We start from the raw sequence: 22,789 nt of genomic DNA, 5'->3' as shown, positions 1-22,789 counted from the left end.
CACGGTTACATAACACACCTCATGGCAAACCTGATGTATTTGCCCCATAACATAACTGAAAGTGAGTGAATGCAGGCTTTCTCCAGCTAGGTTTTCATATCTGGATTCTAATCACTTCAGGTCCTGCAGTCGGGTTGCCTTTCCTGGGTGCCAGTTCTGGAGCAGTGAATCCACTGACGTTTGATTCAAGGACCTGGAACCTGCCAACTGCTGTTACCAGTCTGTTCTTTTTCTTTAAAAAAAAATCACTTAATGGAGACTCTTGCAGATATCATATATCTGTATATCTTTTTTAAACATTTTATTAGGGGCTCATACAACTCTTATCACAATCCATACATATACATACATCAATTGTATAAAGCACATCTGTACATTCTTTACCCTAATCACTCTCAAAGCATTTGCTCTCCATTTAAGCACTCTGCATCAGGTCCTCTTTTTTTTCCCCCTCCCTCCCTGCTCCCCCCTCCCTCATGAGCCCCTGATAATCCACGGATTGTTATTTTGTCATATCTTGCCCTATCTGGAGTCTCCCTTCCCCCCAGTTCTCTGTCGTCCATCTCCCTGGGAGGAGGTTACATGTGGATCCTTGTAATCAGTTCCCCCTTTCCAACCCATTCACCCTCCACTCTCCCAGCATCGCCCCTCACACCCCTGGTCCTGAAGGTATCATCCACCCTGGGTTCCCTTTGCCTCTAGCTCCTATATGCACCAGTGTACAACCTCTGCCCTATCCAGTGCTGCAAGGTAGAATTCGGATCATGGTAGTTGGAGGGAGGAAGCATCCAGGATCTGAGGGAAAGCTGTGTTCTTCATCAGTACTATATCGCACCCTGACTGACCCATCTCTTCTTCTAAACCCCACTATGAGGGGATCTCTAGTGGTCGACATTTGGGCCTCGGGTATCCACACTGCACTTCCCCCTTAATTCACTATGGTGAATATACACACACACACACACACACACATATACATACATATATTCTTTTTTTTGGCATAATGCCTTATACCTGGTCCCTTTGACACCTCGTGATCGCACAGCCTGGTGTGCTTCTTCCATGTGGGCTTTGTTGCTTCTGAGCTAGATGGCCGCTTGTTCACCTTCAAGCCTTTAAGATCCCAGACACTGTCTCTTTCGATAGACGGGCACCATCAGATTTCTTCGCTACATTTGCTTATGCATCCGTTTGTCTTCGGCAATTGTATCATGGAGGTGTGCAGCCAATGATAGGAATTTTTGTTCTTTGATGCCTGATAACTGATCCCTTCGGGACGACGCGATCATACAGGTTGGTGTGTTCTTCCATGTGGACTTTGTTGCCCCTGAGCTAGATGGCCGCTTGTTTATCTTCAAGTCTTTAAGACCCCAGTCTATATCTGTATATCTTACAGATATTATAACAATCCATAAATCAAACATGTGTTGCCATCGTCATTTTCAAAACATTATCTATCTACTTGATGCCTTGTTATCACCCCCTCTTTTTTCTCCTCCTTCCCCCAGTAATTAATTTTTCTGGGCTTGATCTTTCTGCCTGACATGGGCAGGTCCTCACTCATGGCATTTAACGGACCTTTTCTCATACCTTTCCTGTGATATTTCTGGTCTCTTCCAAAAAGGAATATGATTTTTTGTGTGTGGGGGAGATGATCCCCTGTTTTGGTATTATTAGAGGCTCTCAAGTTAGTTCTGGGTAATATTAACCCTCCTTTAGGACACACAGATATGCTATAAGTTCTTGCTCCATCTTCACAATGGTTATGCTTGAGCCCCATTGTTGCAGCCACTGTGTGGATGCACCTTCTTTGGGTCTTCTGCCTAACATAGCAAGATGTTCTATTTCAAGACTGGTCTCACTGGAAAACATAGGTTCTTTGAAACAATGTATACTACTACATGGCTGTGGATGGGGTTAGAATATGGTCAGATTAGGAAAGGTGAAGCCTAAAGGTGTGGGGCTTCATTGGTGGTTAGCAGGAAACACTCTGCAGAATCAAGATATTGCTTGGTGCACAGAAATAGATTTCCTTCACCGTAACTTTGCCTTGTGAGTCACAATTGCTTTCATAGTATACGGTTGAAGCGTTTTTGGTTTTTAAAAACATTTTATTAGGGGCTCATACAACTCTTATCACAATCCATACATATACATACACCAATTGTATAAAGCACATCCATACATTCCCTGCCCCAATCTTTCTCAAAGCATTTGCTCTCCACTTAAGCCCTTTGCATCAGGTCCTCTATTTTTTTCCCACTCTCCCTACTCCCCCCTCCCTCACGAAACCTTGATAATTTTAGATTATTATTTTGTCATATCTTGCCCCATCCGGTGTCTCCAGGGTTGAAGCGTTTTAACAGAGCACTTGGTATTCGTTGGTTTTAACACAGGGAGATTTTTTGTCAGAGAAGAACTGAGCCGCACGGCGTTTTCAAAGTTTGATTTTTCTAAAGGAGGTCACCAGGCCTCAATGAAGACAACTCTCCTGTTAGTTGCTGACCATATTAACTACTTGTATCTTTTAAGGACTTCAAGTTCACAGAATTACTATAAATTATACATTAATTCACAGAGAAAATCACACTGTGATGTTTTTATGTCTTTGGGCTTTGTAGCCCTTTTACCTATTTAGTTCATTCTTCTGAATAATTTTGGGTTTGTATTTATTTTGTTTCGTTTGGCTTTTGCTAAATTCTTAGCTTGTTATTCCTGATGTTTCTGAGAAGGTGGCTAGGTGCAGCATAAGAGCACATCAATTAGTAAGTGGTTGGAGGTGATTTGGTAATAAATGGAAGATTGTAACAGGAATTTCCTGGCAGAATCAGGGTGGGCCTAGCCCCATAAGAATTATACTGGGAGATTTGCATTCCTATGTTGAGAATATTTCATTGAGATGTATGATTCATGAATTAAATTATATTTATGGATCCTAAAATGCCTTTGACCTGATGTTTTAGGCTGTTGTTAACGGCCCTGGAATCGTTTCTGACTCATACTCACCCTCATAGTCTGACTCATAGTTGGCCTATGTCAAAATGGAAAAAAAAAATACTGTCCAATTCATGGTCATTCTCACAGTAGTTATTTGGGAGCTGATTGCTGCAGTTACCATGTCATTCCATCTCAGTGAATGTCTTCCTCTATTTTTCCTGAACTTGGTATTTACCAAGCCTGCTGTCCTCCAAGGACTGACATTATAGTCTAGTAGATGTCAATTCCAGTTCCTTAAGTTTTTTTCCCTTCAAATCATCAAATGTTACAACAATATCATTTCGTATTGGAAACCAAGTTAGTGTGTGTGTGTGTTTTCTCTAAGAAAAGCTTTTAGTTTGAGTTCAGAGAAATATCCCTTGTCTCTGAATGCAAGTCATAGTTAGATTTTAATTTGACTTTCTCTAACGTTCACCTACTGAGGGAAAATGCGTCCAGTGATGCAGACTGTTTGTGACATGGACATGCTTGTTTCCTGTTTCAATTTTCTGTTTCTTCTCGTACATATAGAATCAGGAAATGCAATGAGTAAGATCTTAGATGCAAAATAATAGCCATTGGTTCAAGTCCACCAGCTGTTTGCTGGAATTAAGGAATTGCAGGACAAAGATATGCCTAGAGATGATGGCACAGTCAGATTCCATAAGGTCACAGCCTTGAAGATAAGGCTTTGGTGCAGTGCTACTGTCTTCTACAGGGTATTCATTCTGTTATAAGATTTACTTGCTGGTCTGAGTAAAATGAGGTTGGTGTAATTTTCAATTATGTGATGTAGGTTGAGTTTGAACTGCCGGGTTCTGTGTTAGATATGAAGCTGTGTATCATTGACGTTCATCCCACATAGGCCTCCTTAAGCTATGCTTAAACTTTAATAAAGAGAATTGTGAATGTGTGTATTCCTAAAAGGACTCTAAAGCTTGTATAACATAGGAATTAGACTCAAATTAGAAAATAACATAGATTTCACAACTTCTTACTTCTTTTGTTTGGCCCCAATTTTTTTCTTTCCCTTTTGCTGGTATAGTAGGGGTAAAATGTGAGATCTGAAACTAGGTTCTAATTTCCTAGTCATTATTTCTAAATACTATGTACTTGAGATTCAATCATCCCCAATGGTATCATAATGTTTGAGAGCTTTCGCCCCTTTCAGGTTTATTTCTAACACACAGTTACATAAACATCTTTCATAGCTAAATTTTTTGGTACTTTTTAAAAACAATTTATTAGGGACTCATACAACTCTTTTCTATATATATATATATATATATATATATATATATATATATATATATATATATATATATCAATTGTATAAAGCAAATCTGTACATTCTTTGCCCTAATCATTTTCAAAGCATTTTCTCTCCACTTTAAGCCCTTTGCATCAAGTCCTCTTTTTTCCCCTCCTTCCCTGCTTCCGCCTCCCTCATGAGCCCTTGATAATTTATAAATTATTATTTTGTCATATCTTGCCCTATCCGGCATCTCCCTTCACCCCCTTTTCTGTTGCCCATCACCCAGGGAGGAAGTCACATGTAGATCCTTGTAATCTGTCCCCTCTTTCCAAGCCACTCACCCTCTTCCCTCCCAGTATCACCCCTCACATCCCTGGTCCTAAAGGTATCATCCACAGCTCCTATCTGCACCAGTGTATAACCTCTGCTCTCTCCAGACTTCCAAGATAGAATTCGGATCATGGTAATGGGGGGGGGGCGGGAATTTAGGAACTGGAGGAAAGCTGTATTGTTCATCTGTGCTACATCACACCCTGACTGACATCTCCTCCTCTAGACCCCTCTGTGAGGGGATCTCCAGTGGCCGACAAATTGGTTTTGGGTCTCCACTCTGCACTTCCCCTTTCATTCACTATGGTAAGATTTTTTTTTTTATGATGCCTTATACCTGATCCCTTCGACACCTTGTGATCGCACAGCCTGGTGTGCTTCTTCCATGTGGGCTATGTTGCTTCTGAGCTAGATGGCCGCTTGTTCACCTTCAAGCCTTTAAGACCCCAGACACTGTCTCTTTTGATAGCCGGGCACCATCAGCTTTCTTCACCACATTTGCTTGTTCACCCATTTTGGCTTCAGCGGTTGTGTCGGGAGGGTGAGCATCACAGAATACCAATTTAATAGAAGAAAGTATTCATGCATTGAGGGAGTGCTTGAGTAGAGGCCCAAGGTCCTTCTGCCACTTTAATACTAAACTTATAAATATAGGCACACAGATCTATTTCCCCATCCTCATATATATATTTCCATGTACATGTCTTTGTCTAGACCTCTATGAATGCCCTTTGCCTCCTATCTCTTTCCTCTTTTCCCTTGACTTTCCTCCTGCCCCACCATCATGCTCCGTCCCCACCTGGGTTACAGCTATACCTCTTCGTTACGTTACCTTACCCTTGATCATTCCCTACCAGGCCTGCCACTCCCCCCTCAACACCAATTTGGATCCCATATTGTTCCCTTGTCCCTGGGTTTGTTAATTTTTTGGTACTTATACTGGTTTTTCCAAGGGTCAACTTTGGGTTTTTGTCAGGATGGCTATTGTATTTTCTGTTTCTCTTAAAGTGTTTTATCAATTGTTTGTTTTTGCATGGCTTAATTCGTTTTTGAAGATACTTCATGTTGTTTAAGTTGACTGTTGAAATCATTCTATGTCAATCTTATTCCTCCCATTAAGTTCAGTGAACTCTTTAGCCCTGGTGGAGTAGTGGTGAACACTGGGCTGCCACCCAATGGAGCATGGCCTTGAGCCAGGGGGCAGCATGGTTACTAGTTATGGCAAGAAGTTCAGGTCAAGAACCTGACATGACTTACTCAACACTCTATCCTTTCTACTTCAGATCACAGATTAGCTACACAAAACATAGTCAAGTCTCGGGAGCTAGAAACCTGGGACTATTGTCTTGCCCATTTATTCATCATAAGGGATTTCAACTTATTATTTGTGTGTGGACCAAATTCATTCACCTGACTCCAAACTTCCTAGTGACTCTGCTTCTTTTATTTATAGAGTGCTTTGATTTGACCTCAAGAAGCTGGAACGACAAAATGGTGAGTACTAAAGAGACCTGGGTTATTTACATTATACAGAAGGAGGTCAGATAAAAAAAATTTAGGAATATTATGCCCCAGTATCTAAGGTTCTTCCATAAGTTAACCTTATGAAAGGTTTGGGGAACAACTGAAGGGGCCCAAGGGAGTGGTTTTGTGATTGAGGTGTGAATTAAGGAGACATCAGACAAGATAAAGCATGCAGGGGCTCAACTCCACTGCCATGAATTCAGGTCCCAGGTCCACACAGAGAAAGAGATAATATTTCCAATAACAGCTTATATTCTCAGGGAATGCAAGCTCCTCCCTCCCCCCTCCCCCAGTTACAGTTAACCACATACATAAAACAGTGGGCTGTGCACTGATCCTAAAGTACATTGGAGGAGTAACCTAATACCGGTGTTTGGTACAGGTAGGGGAGAGTGAGTGTCTTCAGAACCTCGAGGGCAATGGCACAGGTCTGCTCCTATAGTTAAAGGTGCCGGCTAGCTAGCAATCAGCCATGTGTTGTAAGAGTTAACTTTACGCAGCCCTACTATGGGAAAGTATAGTGTGGAACAATATGGATTATGAGAATGTGATTGGGATCTCCAACTCACAAGAATGAAGGCCTCCCTTAACCCTAGAAACCCAGCCTGCCAGACCTCTTAAGATATGAGAATAAAGAATCCATCCCATACACTCTCTTCCCGTTCTGTTTCCCATAATTCCCCTTTGGGTTTACATATAAAATTGTGTCTTATGTATAAAGTCATGCAGATAGAAGAATCTACATGATTTTCTTTCATATGCTTTAGTTTTCTAGAGAAGCAGCATGTGATTGCAAGGATAAAATTACAATAAGCATTAAACTAGGACTTAAACTATGCAAAATGTTTGGGACCCAGGCAGGTAGGTCAAGCCCCCCTAAAACATCTACCAATTATTTAATTTCCTTAGAACTAGGGGATAACTTTAGCCCATCTTAGATGTATTGAAAATTGCCCATTTTAGGTGAATCATATCTAAAGTAAAGTCTCTCTTTAACCCTGCAAATGCTTTCTAATTAAAGCCCAATTATGTAAGGTTACATTGTACAAAGAAAAGGTTACAGAAAAATTTCAATGTTCTGGTATCCATATTAACCAGCAATTAATGTTGAAAGTCCATAATCTTGATCTTTTAGCAAATGAACAATCTGTTGTAAAAGTCCAGTCCCTTTTGCATAAATGTTCAGTTATAATAGACGCCTGGAGTGTCTCTTAGCATCAGCAATGGTAGAGGTGATTATCAGTCTCAGCAGGCAGCAATTGCCAGTCTCAGGAATCTCTGAGGTCTTCTTGATGTTTTGGATAACTTCAGCAACAGGACAGGGGTCTATAGGCCGTTTTCTCAACTCTCAGGTAACACCCTCAGCCATCCTTTCTCTTCTGGGCCAACCTGGCTGAAGATAAATCCACTTATCCCCTTTGCCTGTGAAAACACAAACAGATAACCCCGCCCTTTGGTATGTTAGCAACCTGGAAACAGAATCATTCTTTTCTTTTTTTTTTTCATAAGCAGAATCATTCTTAAGACTGGGTGATTTCTTCATCTTTTGCATAGTGTTCATTTTTCTCCATACGAGGTTGCACCCTCCTAAGAGGAAACCATATGCTTTCTTGTGCAAAACCAAAAGTGAACAGCCCTTCCTACAGGAGATGAGCGACCCAGAACCCAAACGTGATTGTCATCCTACCAGGTCTTCTGAGGATCAGTTCCTTCCGCAGACGTGAAAATGTGTTTATGTGCCCTAATTTTGTTAGAAACTTTTAGTAGGGAGAAAAAATGTTTCGTTAAAAAGACCAAATGTTTCTCTTCTTCTCCCCCTTCTGTTTTAATAATGGAGGTTTTAAAGCCCTGTAAGTTAACCCAGGCAATTAGTTTGATTTTTAAAATGTCAAACTAGTTAGGTAGAATTCATTATGTATGAATTTTAGCTCCTTGGTCTCAGAGAATCAAGAGAGCTTATCTGTAGAGGAAGCTTTCAAAAGACTGACATCAGATGGAACTTCTGAGTTTTCTTAATACATTTAGGATAATTTGAAAGACTGTAAAAGTTCTCAATAAATTTGTTCAGCTGGTTTTGAACTAATTTATACAACAGATCTGCTCCCCATGAGGTTACAGGTGTGACTTCAGTTGTAATTAAGCCGTACTATATTTGGAAAGTGCTCAACACAATGGATGTATGCATAGATTGTGATAAAAACTGTATGAGCCATCAGTAAAATGATTAAAAAATAAAAATTAAACTTCTGAGCACACTTATGAGGTACAAAAAAATTAAGTCATACTGCCCTTCAGGCTTTTTAAACTGTAGGATTTTCCCATTTTGTGATATTGTTTCTTTACTAACTCCTCTTATTCCCTACATGCTGGACATAGGGGAATTGTGTGGACTGGCCTTAGGTCCTTGTGGGTGATTTATGTGTGTGACCCCATATCCAGAATATAAAAACCTTTTCCCTTCACTCTCTAATTCCATGTTGGGGAACTGTTGCTTGCCCATAACAGCATTCCAAACGACCCCTTGATTCATAAAAGGGTCCAATTTTTCAGGTGTGCTTTCCTGAGAGATATGTTTTAATTCTAAGAATAAAAGGAAGCAAAAATAATTGGCTTAAGCGATCTTTCTACTTTGTAAATCATGGTGCTTCAGATTTAACTACTGCCCTGATTTCTACTTCATAGTCTTGATCAATGACTCCAGCAGCAATTTGAACACCTTGAGAATTGCGGGTGGAGCGTCCTAATAAATGCCGTTTAGTTCTTTTAGGCAGTGATTCCCAAGTACCAATTTTAATAATTTCTCATTCAATTAAAGCTTTTAGCTTTTCTTCATAACTTTGATTGATAACTTCAATATCAATTTGGATGCCTTGAGTACTTAGGTTAAATCTCCCTGATAAAAGCTGTACTGCCCTTTCCAGCAGAGACTCCTGCTTTTTGTTATCAACAGACTGCCTTGAGAGCCCTTGAGCCTTTATTTGGATAGTTAAGACTGACAGCAAAGAGAACAAGGACTGGGCTTTTGCAAGTTTGGTTAGGGGCCGCCCCTTGCTGCCAGACTGGTGATACCTATAATTGTGTTTAAGGATCTGTGTGTTGGGTTAGGTTTGAGCTGTATCTCCTAAGCTTTGCTGGGCGGGTTTGGAGCTTGCTCCACTCCGTTTCCCTGCTGGGTAGCGTTTGCTCATAGAACTCCCTTATTCCTGAAACTTAAGTGCCTGATGCTTTCCCTTCCTGCAGGTGGGGTGGCTGTGGGGAGTACAGGTCCTGGTTATTTCAAACCGGATCTTGGTGGTCCTTGCTTGTGTTCTGGTGCAAGCTACTGATCACGCCTCTTGGCTGGGCTGATTGGCCTATGCTGTGGGAACTCTCTGAAAATGACCCATTTTCCCATAGCTAAAACATTTTCCTTGAGCTTCGGTGCAGTTGGTCAAAGCAGACGGTAGGCAGTCCACCTTGTGCACTTCAGATCCCACTCCCTGGCATATCCTGAGATAGTCTAAGAGCTTGCCCTCATTCCTGTCAGGGCTATTTCATTTCTGCAGTCCTCGTTAGAATTTTCCTAAAATAGTTTGTGACTCACATCTTCTGCTGCCTGTGCATTTGACAGTTTTCCGTAGAGCCCTGGAATTGGGACACAAAAACTATATATGACTCTTCACTACACTAGAGAATGGCCCTGCTCCTGGGTTCTTTCTCCTCTGAAGGCGTTGTCTTTTTCCCAATGCCGTAGACAAACATCCTGTATTTGTGAGAAGGCTTGTTTGGTAATCTACAATTGCATTTCCACTGTTATGAAATTACAATTCCCCATTAACTGATCTATCCGCATGAAGATCCCCTGTTCTGTGTTCCTGTGAGCTTGTGTCTGAGCTCCTTCAGTTCACCAGATTCGGTGCTGCAAGAAGTCTGAAGGAGAGAGGCAAACCATATTTAAGTCGTTCCAGACTGCACGGATGAGGCATTCAGTGTCAGCGAGAGATTTAATTGTGCTAGTCACCAAAGGGGAATCCAGGCATTAGATTGCACCTGCCTGTTGATGTCCTTTAACAGCTTAAAGGGGAAGGCCCCATATCAGACTTCCTTTTCTCTATGGGTTGTCTGCATTGGTGGTCTTTCAGTTACTGGAACAGGGAAAGCTAATCTGGTCTCTAAATCTCCTTCCTCAATTCCTTTCTCTACCTTTGAAAGTAAAGACACTTTGTTATGCTGAGTATTTGTCTTGCCCTTACCTTGGGTAAGGCTGACCTCCTCTGATGATTGAAAGTGTGATGATTTGTATTCATCTTGCCCTTACCTACTGTAAGGCTGGCTCCCTGTGATGACTTAAGGTTAGTCCAGGTACTCTAGAGAAACAAATTCATAGAGACTCTCATATGTGTATAAGAGAGAGTTTTATATAAAGGTCGGTTGTACATTTAGAAAACGTCCCAACCCAGTCCAGATCAAATCTTTAAGTCCGATATTAGTCCATATGCCTGATAGCAATCTACAACATCCTCTTCAGAATCACGAAATACAAGCAGTGATGCAGGAGGACCACAGGCCAGTGGGTTAGAAGTCTTGTGGATCCAGTGGTGTTGTAAGCATCTCAGCGCTGGCAGGGATCTCTATGTGACTTCTCCAGCTCCAGAGGCCTGATGCATCAGGGTAGGTCCATGTGGCTTCTCCAGCTCAGGGCACTAGCACAGTTCCATGTGTCTTGTCAGTAGATCGTCTCCCAGGGAGCAGGCCTTGTCAGTGGAAAGTATCCAAGGCAGTGAGCATAGAGAAAGAAGTGTCTCCTGACTCCAAGGAGAAAATAGAGGAGTTCCCAGAATTCTTAGGAGAAAGCTATGCCCACATCGGTTATATCTTGATTGACAGGCCACACTCCACCCCTTCACTCATAATCCTCTCAAATTGACACCAGATTATGTAACTAGCACAAGTTGTGATGGTTTGTATTCATCTTGACCTTATCTACTGTAAGGCCGGTTTCCTTTGATGGTTAAGGTTCTTCACTGTGCTGCACTCCTCAGATGGTGCAGAGGCATTTGCCATGAACCTTTCTTTGGAATCAGTCTTAATTTCTTCAGTTTTGTCTAAATGCTTTTTCAATGATCTCATCCTCATTTTCGATAACTTCTGCCTGTTTCTGTATTTCAGACTTTTCTTTACACTGATGTTCCTCTTTCCTCTCCTGCTCTGTCTGTAGAGGTTCCCAAACCACCTTAACTTGTATACACAGAGACTATGTCTCCATGGGAATACTGCACCTCTCTGTGTGTGTTTTCTTTACATTTACAACAGCCTTCTCCCAGATCTCTAGAGGAAAGGTTCCTGCCTTGGGAAACCATGGATTATTCTGTTTCAGTACTTGTAAAAAACCTTGCATCTTTTTTTTTTTTGTTTCTGCTACCTCTTGTTTTTCAGTAAGTGAATGAGAGAAACAGCAGGTTTTAGGTTTACTTCCATCTTGCCCCATTATATTTAAAATATGTATTCTATTATTATTATCATTATGTATCTGCTAATCCCCAAACTGGATGCTCAATTTAAATTTTTTCCACTATTCACTCTTCTGTTCAATGAAGTTACACACCATTTCAAGGGGTAATGCTTCTCTGCGGAGACCTTTACCTGGTCCCTATTTCAGGCACCAAATTGTGGCAGACCAGCCCCCTAAATCGAATGGGTTCAGAAGGGAGTTGTGTAACTGAGGGGAAAATAAAGAGACACCATACAAGATAAATCATGGTAGGCTCACCTCCACTATCATGACTTCAGGAGCCTGGTCCAGACAGCGAGAGAGAGATTTATTTCCAACGACAACCTTTATACTCTTGGAGCATTAAGCTGCCCTAAATACAGGTCACCATGCACATATCAAAATGGGCTATACCTACACTTTAAAAGTCCATGAATTCATTGGAGAAGTAGCTTAATACCAGTGCTGGGGATAGGTACTGGTGAGAGACCATCTTCAGATCCTAGAGAGCAATAGCACATGTCTGCGCCTATAGTTAAAGCTACCAGTCAGATAGCAATTAGCCATCTGCTTGTAAGAGGTCAATTTAAATGTAGCTCTCTTATGGGAGGATATACTGGGGAACAAGATTGAATCCTGCGTCATTGTGATGATCTTCTGTCTGTGACCTGGAGCTGGTTAAATAAGGTGTCAAAATCCCAGTTTGGGCCTTGATTCACTGTGATGGGCAAAAGAAATTCCTGAGATGATCTAGATATGACTCTGTTCCAGAAGACTTGAACTCTCATATTGCCAAGGGTCATCCTTGCTCCATGGATACAATTTTTCTCATTCCCTTCAGGCAGTGAAACCTCTTCTAGATAGTTCCAAAAATGGTAGATCAAACTCTTCCACTGTTTAGAGACTTAATCCTCTCATGGCCTCATCAAAGGAATGAGTATGATGACAGTATTTCCAGTTGGTCAATATGTGGGATTTCCCTACTCATTATTTTTATTGATGGTGATGGTAAACACTGTAGAAGTATTCCTCACTAATGATGATTTGGTGCAACAGAGGGACATCCTGCTCAGTCTTGAACTTGTGCTATTGTTAAACTACAGCCATTGAAGGTCTATTTTTTGTTGACTTTTTAAATCAATTATGTCCTTTTTTCTCTGGACAATTCTTTTCCTATAACATATCCTATGTTTATGGGATGATAGCTCACCATCTCTAATTTTTCATAGCATTTATCCTGTACTTCTAAGAGATGAAAAACTACAAACTAACTACCCTAGAAATGATTCCAACTCAAACAGATGTAAAGATGAGAACTCTCCCCTTTGCATACACTGTAGCTTCATATGGAAATAGAAACCCTCAACTTTCTCCCGTGCAGTGGCTGGTAGTTTCAAAGTGACCTAGCAGTTAGCAGCCCACAGTGCCACCAGGGCTCCATCTTCCAATATAGATTTGTTTATTCCTCTTGCTATCTAAGGTATAGTCAATATTCTGCACCAATACAACAAAATTCAAATGAATTCATTTAAATTTTTCTTAGTTATTGTGCATTAGAAAAGGTTATATAGGTTGATGAAAATATGATGATTTGAATCAAACTTAGTACCAAAGTGACGTATTGATTTAGCACATTAAGTAGGTCCTTTGCAGAGTATTTGCTCAATAAAATGTTTTGATTTCTTGACAGCTATTTACAAGCACACTGATTATGGATCCAAGTAAAATGCAAATCTTGATTTCAATTTATGGTCAAACTATTAGGATGTTCCTTTATGTGGATTTTTTTTCCTGCTTGCTGTGGTTTAATCAATACTCAGTGCTATTATCTTTGACTTTCATCAGTCATTTCTTCTCATTCTCTTCACTTTCAGCAAGAAATATCTATATTTTCACATGAGAAGTTATTAAAGTTAATCTCTCCCATCCTGATACCGTGCTCTCCATATGTCTAGTTTTTCAGATTATTTGTTTTAAAAATTAAATATATAGTAGTCCTTCCTTATAAATATATAGTCCTTCCTTATTATAAATATATAGTCCTTCCTTATTATAAACATATAGTCCTTCCTTATTCTAAATATATAGTCATTATTATTTTTATATCCCATTGTTTTTTGAATAACTTCCTCTTTTTTTCTACTGTAAGGGTTTCCTTAAGTACAATAAAACAGACTAACATTTTTAAGGTATTATCTTACTAAATCTTGTACAAGAACCATCTGATGTCACCAATAATGTCAGAAGTTCACATTCCAGAATTCTTCTCAACCCATCTTACTTTGATGTAGAATCACAGCTGTTTTAAAATTATTTTCAGCAGAAATTTACATTTGTCACATAATACTAATAATGCTTGAAAATTGCAGGTTCTATTTGAATATATCCTTTTTGCGATGCAAATCAATAAGAATTTCCAATAGTTGTGGACAAGTATTTGTTTTCCAAATTTGGAAGCATGGACCATTTCCAGATTTGCACGTGCTTATTAAACATATACATGGATATTCACTCAATTACTGAAACCTTCTTTATCCCTAATCCTTCACAGAACATTTGAATTATATGTTCAATCCGTTCAGATCTTGATGATTTGGTTTGTCCTTCAATGCTTGATGAAAGGCAACATACAAACAGTGACACAAAAACGCTGCTTGTCCTACACTATTTTCTTAATTGATAATATTTCAGCATTCCCTTAAGTATTTAAAAATATCTTTATTTGTTTCTATGAAAGGTGTTGCCAACCCCACCCATAAAACACACTCCCCACACACAGAAGAGGTGGTGTTGATATAGTAGAGAGTTCTGACTATTATTAATTCTTAAGTTTGGATGTAGGCAGGAATTAGCCTAATTGGGAAACCATTCGCTTCCTATGTTATAAACTTGAGATTTCACAAAGTAAATAGAAAATGTAAATGCAGGTAATAGATTTTTTCAGAAAAAATCTTGATGGGTTCTTATATTTATATCTATGAGATAAAATCTTAGGAGAGCTCTTTTGCTGTGGTCTCTCTCTCAATCCTTTCTTTCCCTTCCCCCCTCTTTCTCTTCTCCTCTCCTCTCCTCTTCTCTTTCTCTTCTCTGCTCTATCACCTTCTCTCCTTAATAAAAACCCATTTGGATCACCAAAACAAAACAAAAAATCTTAGGAGAAGTTTATGCAGATGATCAGAGAATGAGAATAATGGCTGAACCCTAAGATAGACTTTATAGAACATAAAACCATGCAGCCACTCCCTATGAAATGAAGGTTCCTCAGGATTATGAACCTAATCTTTTATTTCACACAATTTGTAGTAATTAATCCTTAGATGAACCAAATTAAAATGATGCTTTAATAATATAATTTATGACGATTATTTAAATAATAATTAAATTCTATTTTATTACAATAATTATTATAAAATGTATTTTGTGGGATATTTTAGGTCTCAGTGACTGTAGAGGATGTGTCTGTGGATTTCACCCCAGAAGAATGGACATTGCTGGATGTTTCGCAGAAACAACTCTTCAGAGATGTGATGGTGGAGACCATCTCAAACCTAACTTTATTAGGTATGAATATCTTCATTATTTTAAATTAATTCGTGATTTGCCAAATACACACTGTTGTCACCCAGTAACTGGGCTAATGATAATAATACTTGCTGAAATAAAACAATTAAGTTAATTTGCTCTCTGGACCAATTACATCCTAGGTTTCCCATGATATCAAATCTCTACTTATTACATTCTGCCATTACTCTGTTAGTTTGTCACACTGTCAAAGCTTGCATATTGCTATTCTGGGAGTCACCCTACATGTATTTCAATTACTAGCAGTCATGCTCTTGGTGAAGAGGTGCCTGTGGAACTTGAAAACTGAGGAAACTAGTAGTACGGAAAAGGTGTTCCACTTCCACAGTATAAGCCTCTGACAAATATATGAATCATAACGGAGTATTACCTGATAAAGCACCAGAAGAAGAGCACCTATGGTTACAAGATCTTCAAAGCATCCTTTCTTCCACAGAGCAGATTGTTGGTATCAAACTCCTGATGCTGTAGCTAGTGGCATAATGTGTAGCACCTATGACCCCAGTGTTTTTTGTGTGTTCATTAAACTTGGGAGGAAAAAAAGATTCTTTTGCAAATAATTCACACATACCTATTTGCAGAGATCTGGAAAATCAATGTATTGAGTCACTTTAGGGAAATGTTAATTGGGCAGCATGTTTATGCAGAACATTCACCCAGGCCTAGTGTGTCAATAAAGCATTGACCAGCTCTTCACTGAATAACTTGCTCTTGATAAATCAGTTAGAAAAATTTCATTTGACTAAGAAAAAAATTTCTGCACAAATGCCTATCCTTGTTTGTTTGCTACTTTAGGCATAGCAATACCACCTATGTCAATGAAGAGAAAAATATCTCCTTTTCATCTTTAGTGTTATATCTGTCTTGAACCCACTACCTTTAAAATTTGATCTTCTAGTTATGAGCCATATATGTTAGTTTTCCTTTTAATTTTCAAGAATGAATTTACTTGTCAATTGTTGTTTGAACATTGTAAAAACATTGAACAAAACATGGAAAAGTATTTCTTGTTTCACAACTCACTCTTGTCTGTACTTAATGCTTTTCATTTTCATTTCATATTGTGAACTTCAACATACAAAATTGGTTCTGATTCTCAAATGTTAATGACTAAGAACACCTACCCACTGAAGATGTAATGGGAAGATTCTCGAGAAATGCTACAAGTGCTTCCATCTTACAAAAACTCTGTGAATTTCATGGCCGTGGAAAGTGGGATAACCAAACCCCACTTTTGAGGTGAGTGTAATTTAGTTGAGAGTAAGCAATGCTCCAGGAGAGGGTTTAATGGGAATATTATGTTGTATATGTAACGACACTGAGACAAGTATTTTGGCATTTTAATTACATGTGGTACAGATGATTAAGCACATAGATAATAACACAAAATATGGCATTTCTGAACCATCCAGAGATTACGGGGAAGAAATACTTTGATAATTTCCTTCTTATTATTGATAAGTCGATATGAGCCAAGATTATCTTATCAGATAATAACATATCCCTCTCTCTCCAGAGAGCATTAAGCATAGACAAGAGTAAACTGAGATAAGAAATAATTTTCCACATTTTGTCCATTCAATGTTTTTACAGTGTTCAAACAGCAATTGACAAGTAAATGCATCCTTGAAGATTAACAGGAAAACTAACATATATGGCTTATAATGAGAAGATTAAATTTAAAAGGTAGTGGAATTAAGACAGATAAAACACTAAAGATGAAAAGGAGCGAGAAAGAGGTTGATATATCTTTATACATCTATAAGTATCCATTTTATATGATATATACAATTTGTACACTATCAACACACCATCTACACATATTAACCCACTGCTCTTCCAGTTGAAATCATAGTGTACAATGTAGTGCAGAGTGCAATACTGCATAGGCATTTTGAGGATATTAGTCTTTATGGAAGTAGATAATCTCATCCTATTCCTGAAGAATAGCTTTATTTTTTAACAGAACTATAACTTAGTAGCCCAACACCTAATTCACTTGCTGTGGTGATTACTTATTGCCATACTATGCACAAGGTCTTCAGTTCTAAACCACCAGCCATTTCATGAGAGAAAGAGGATGCCTTCTACACTCTGGAGGAGTTATAATCTCAGAAAACTACAGGGGCATTCCTACATGGTCCTATAGGGTCAATATGAGTCAGATTTGAGTCAATTAAAGGAATTTTGAGACATATAGTCCCTGAAAAAAATGGAATTGAAAAGAAAAAAAAATGGAATTGTCCACAAAAAATTTGATGCCCCACTCATGCGTTTGCAAATGAAAGTTTGTATGTTATGGAACTGTAGACAGAGAACTATGATCCTGGTGGTACATTATATTAAGCATTTGGTTACTAAATGTAAGGACAGTGGTTCTAACATATCAGCCACTGCAAATAAGAAATTTTCTTATAAAAATAGCATTTCTAGTCCTTCTTCTAGGCTCATTAGGAATATAATAAATCAATTGCAGTGGATATTTATATCTATATTTATGTTTTAATGTAATATATAAATATATGAATAAATAATATTTATACCTACTTCAATTAATATTTTATGTAAGTTTTAGTAATCCATTGTGGCTCAAAATGCCATTGAATTAATTCAAACTGTCGACATTAACTTTAATAGTACAAACATTTTGTGGTATATATATATATATATCTGTGTTTGTGTATCCTTAATTATATGTGTTAATAGTCCTACCACTGTATGTTTTTAATCTATGTGAGTTATATTTTCATTATTGGAAAACACTTCTCTTATATCCTGTTATATCATTGATCCATATTTTATTCATTCATTGAAAATGATGGTTATATTATACTCAGGTTTTTAATCTAATGATTTGTTAGGCAATTGAGGGTGTGTGTGTATGTTTACTGTCTATTGTAATGATGAAAATGTAGAAAATTTAAAATAATAATTTTTTTTAATAGAAGATATTTTCCAATCACATCCTGGGGAAGATATGAGGAAAATACTACTGATGAGTTCTCCAGTCAAATTTCTATTCTTCCTCCATTACAAAGACCAGAATATTTATATCCCATGGAATATTTTCAATACAGAAAACCATTCAAGAGTCTTTCTTCACTAGACCATAATGAACAGTTTCACACTCCATTCAATGCTGACAAATTTAGGAAATGTGAAAAAATATATATCCACACGCCAGCAGAATTTCTAACAAGATACAAGTTCTATGAATATAAAGAAATCTTAAGAGAATCTTTAAGATTCACAGATGATTTGGAAATCTCCAATAAAGCCAAGTCTTATGAATGTAAACAATGTGAGAGAACCTTTACTGGGTCCTTACAACTCACTCTGCATATGAGAATTCACAGTGGAGACAGGCCTTATGAATGTGCAGAATGTGGAAAAGCATTTACTCGTGCCTCAATACTCAAGAAACATCTGAGAATTCACAGTGAAGGGAGGCCTTATGAATGTGAGGAATGTGGAAAAGTATTTACTCGATCTTCAAACTTCAATGAACATATGAGAATTCACAGTGGAGAGAGTCCTTATGAATGTGATGAATGTGGAAAAGCATTTACTCGCTCCTCAGTCTTCAATGAACATATGAGAATTCACAGTGGAGAGAGACCTTATGAATGCGAGGAATGTGGAAAAGCATTTAACCGATCCTCCAGCCTCACTTGACATATGAGAATTCACACTGCAGAGACACTTTATGAATGTAATGAATGTGAGAAATAATTTAGTCACTCCTCACAGCTAACTAAACTTATCAGAACTCAGAGTTGAATGAAGACTTAGGAATTTAAGGAATGTTGTGACAGGTTTGGTAAATCCTGAAACTTGTCTATGTATAAGTTCCACCATGCAGAGAAGTCTGAGGAATTATGAAGAAGCTCTACCACTCTTAATAGTGTAATGGGTTTTTAATTTGTACTCCATTTTCTTAGCTAATGACTTCTATACATACTACGTAAATTTTATGAATTATTTTCTGTTATGTAGAAATAATAGCTTACTACCTCATAGATATATAATGTTTTACTCACTATTTTCTAATATTTTCAATTAAAAAATCTTCTTAAGTCCTTTAGAGGAATTTGGCTGTCATATGGTATGTGGATTTATAACATAAGTATGAGTCAAAATATTTTCAAGGGAATTTTTAATTCTGTGATCCCAACAGTAATATTTCACTGTAGTGTTGTGCTGAAATAACAGTCCTTTCTGGAGCAACCGAGAGACTGATGCTGTCAGTGGTCCCAGCAGAGAGCATTAGATAGGTGAATCACTGCATAGGGAATCCCATCCATGCTTAAGTGATGAAATTGTATACAGCAATCTTAACTAGAACAAACCCCAAAGTGCTAATGACACCACTGTCAACCTGGTCTGAAACCAGGACGCAGAAGATATTTTTTCAGGAAGGAAAATTTATTTCTCATATTACATGTAAAACAATGTGGCCTCTAATCCTAGAAACCACAGTTCCTTATATGTCAAATCTGTTTCTGGTATTAAAACAGACTTGCTCAGGTGTATCTGAGTCAAAGGTCACCAAGGAATCAGCCATGTATATTTCTCTTTCCTACCAAGTCTGAAGTATGTTTTACCTTCTTGACCAAAGGCTAAATCTATATGTGGCCATGTAGCAGTGGCATTGTCCAACAGTAGATAATGTGGTCAAACTTTTCTGATCCAACAATGAATATTCAAGAGTCTTGAATCCTCCTCTAAGATCCTGGTTTTATTTTGTTTTCAATTGGTTAGGTCTCATTTGTCCCAAAATTTTGGTATCGCCATTTCCACTTGGTTCTTTTCATCTACCAGAGTAGAGCAATCCTAAACCTTCAAATATTTGGTTCCTTTCTACTGAAGAACAAGTTAGTTATTCTTTCATAATCTCTAGTTCTTTATTTTGCCATTCAACTCTGCTCTGGTGAACACTAGGTATATGTTTTTTTATATGAGGTAAGATATTGAAATTTAATAAATTTTTCTCATTAAAACATATTAGGTCAAGAAATTCATGTGTATTAGGATGCAAGTCTTTGTGGGCCTGCAACCTGAGGTCCTTGGGGCAAAGGTACAAAGGGTCCTCTTGTCAGTTTCCATTGGACACCTGTGGTAGTTACATACTTTCATGTCAACTTGTTAAATAGGTTATAGGGGTGGAGTGTGGACTCAATCATGTCATAGCCAATCATGCCTACTCTGTGTGGGCATGGCCTTTTCCTGAGGATTCTGGGAACTTCTGTCTTCATGCCTGGAGGCGGCACACCCACTATCTGCTTCGTGTTCCTGCTGACAAGCCACATAGAGTTAGGCTGATGAAGCCAGAGCCCTGGAGCTGGAGGAGCCACATGGAGATCCACACCAGTGCAGAAATTCTTCCACTGCAATTTGACACCCAAGACTTACCACCCACTGGCTGGTGATTTTCCTGCACTTGGCATCATTGCATGTTCTGAGTGAGTCTGAAGAGGAATTTAAAGAATGGTATAGGACATATGGGCTAATATTGGACTTGTGGACTTGATCTTGACTGGGCTGGGATGTTTTAATACAAATTACTCTTTGATATAAAGTTCCCTATTACACACAAATGAGTGTCTCTGGATTTGTTTCTCTAGTTGACCCAGACCAACACAAGACCTTTATTATATCCAAGTTGAATGTTGTCTGTATGACTTTAAGGAGGGCTTCTGGATTCTGGAAGACTCTGCCTCCCGCATAGACCTTCCAGCTGGGCCATGCCCGTTATATTTTTTATTTGTTTGTTTAATGTGACATCTTAAAATCAAAACACAACATTTGGTCTAATTGAATCAGAATTGCCTCCACAGAATCTAACACAACACTGAATGTTTTGGTTTTAATTCCCATGTCATTATAGGAGCCTACAGAAGTCCTGGGGCCTCCTTACTTAGACAAACTGCCAAAAAAAAAGAAAAAGAGAGAAAGATTCCACATCTAATGCATGTGAAAGACTTTGTTATCAATAGCTTATGAGTAATTGGTAATGCAGTAGCTCTGCTGGATAGTATGTAAGACAGAGAACCTCTGATTTCAATTACATGAAGTGTGTGGGGTGCATATATGATGCAGGGAATTAAAATGCATTCTTTGGTCTTAAAGGGTCCGATCAATGCCTTATTTTTTATTGGTGTTGGAGTAGCTCTGCTTAATAATAGTGTGTGAGAGATAACCCCAAGTTTAATGAGTTATCATTGATGCTTTCTGTTCTGAATGCTAATGGTAGATGTTTCTCATCTAAATATAACACAATTCACACACACACAGGATGTAATGATTGAAATGCAGTGAAAGTAACTTTTTTGAGTGTTAATGTTGATATTATACTGGATTCTCCCCTCTGCCTGAGACCAAGTTCAATTATTTCTTCGTGACCCACGACAAACCACGTTTAATCCATTTTACTCTAACTTCATTTCCTCCAAGATAAACCCTTCTTTATACGTTGTGCCAGAAATGAATATTATTCCCTATCTTTGTAAATAATAATTTATACATTTTTCAATGACTTCCCATGTTTGTTACCTTATCCTTGCTATAGGTGCTGTCAGGTTAACCCAAATCTAAAAGACCTTATCTAAAATAGAAGACAAGGCAACCTTGCCCATTCCTGTGTCATCTGCTCAATCATTTCTATGTGTGAGCCCAGTTTCCAACTATTTTATCAATCCATCTTATTAAGAGCCTCCTTTTTCTTTTGTCAAACATCTATTTTATAAAACACGATGTCCTTCTACAGCAATTTGTTCCTGCTAATGACAAGAGCATTAGGAGTCCTGATGGTGTAGTATTAACGCTGTGGGCTACTAAATGCAAGGTCAGCAGTTGTAAACTTTCCATGTCTCCTCAGGAGAAAGAAGGAACTTTCTATTTCCATAATAAATTACGGTCTTGAAAACACAGAGGTACTGCTCTACCCTGTCCTATAGGGACATTATGAGTTAGCATGGCCTCAATCGAAAGGAGGGGCTTTTTGGGGGGGAGGGTGGGGGCTGTGGGAATGGCATGTCCTAAGCAAAATATCAAGTTTCATTGTGCTGGTTTCTAAGGATCATCTAGGCTGTACTTGCTAATAGACTGACATGCTCATTCTTCCAGAATTTCTTAACGTATTCAATATATATTGCTACCACCATAGTTTGCATAGCCTCACATTTGCTATTTCTACAAGTTGATTAAGGATTGTATTTTAATAATAGTTTGGCACTTTGTTCAAAAAGAATTATTAAAAACTTTGTTGAAAAACTAGTGACTCCTGTATTATGGATTTGCTTTAAGAATTACATGAGCATTCAAATAAAAATCCTGATGTATTTTTTAAAAATCAAAAGAAGAGAGCCAATATTCAAGAAACCAAAACAGAGTTACACAAACAGAATGATAAATGTTCATGGATCGGAAGACCTACTATAGGAAAACTACCAATATTACCAAAAGCACTCTATAAATTCCATGAAATTCCTATCTAATTCTCAGATTATTTTTCAAAATATTTAAAGATAAATTTCTAAGCTTATATGGAAAGGAACCCCAAGATTAACATAACTTCTTTTAAAAAAAGAAACGGAGTCATTAATGCCCAGATACAACTACAGTTATTAATACAGGTTGCTACTGGTGCAATG

The 22,789-nt window shown here is 38.2% G+C and overlaps 1 protein-coding gene across 10 annotated transcripts in view; it reads left to right on the top strand.

The window, feature by feature from the left end:
- Positions 1-22,339, top strand: part of LOC142456714 (zinc finger protein 614-like) — a 95,060-nt gene extending 72,721 nt beyond the window's left edge. For 8 of the 10 annotated variants that reach the window (XM_075557925.1, XM_075557927.1, XM_075557924.1 and 5 more), the window contains 4 exons: positions 6,015-6,055; positions 14,990-15,116; positions 16,253-16,376; positions 18,083-22,339. In XM_075557925.1, the coding sequence (XP_075414040.1) occupies positions 6,015-6,055; positions 14,990-15,116; positions 16,253-16,376; positions 18,083-18,812 (1,022 nt within the window). In that variant the 3' untranslated portion in view covers positions 18,813-22,339. Of the gene's footprint in view, positions 1-4,787; positions 4,868-6,014; positions 6,056-14,989; positions 15,117-16,252; positions 16,377-18,082 lie in introns of all 10 variants that reach the window. The other 2 variants (XM_075557934.1, XM_075557930.1) reach the window with 2 other exon arrangements.
- Positions 22,340-22,789: the final 450 nt, after the last annotated feature.

The sequence above is a fragment of the Tenrec ecaudatus genome, chromosome 9 (assembly GCF_050624435.1).
Source record: "Tenrec ecaudatus isolate mTenEca1 chromosome 9, mTenEca1.hap1, whole genome shotgun sequence".
Classification (NCBI taxonomy): Eukaryota; Metazoa; Chordata; class Mammalia; order Afrosoricida; family Tenrecidae; genus Tenrec; species Tenrec ecaudatus.
This window is presented reverse-complemented; position numbering and strand designations above follow the sequence as displayed.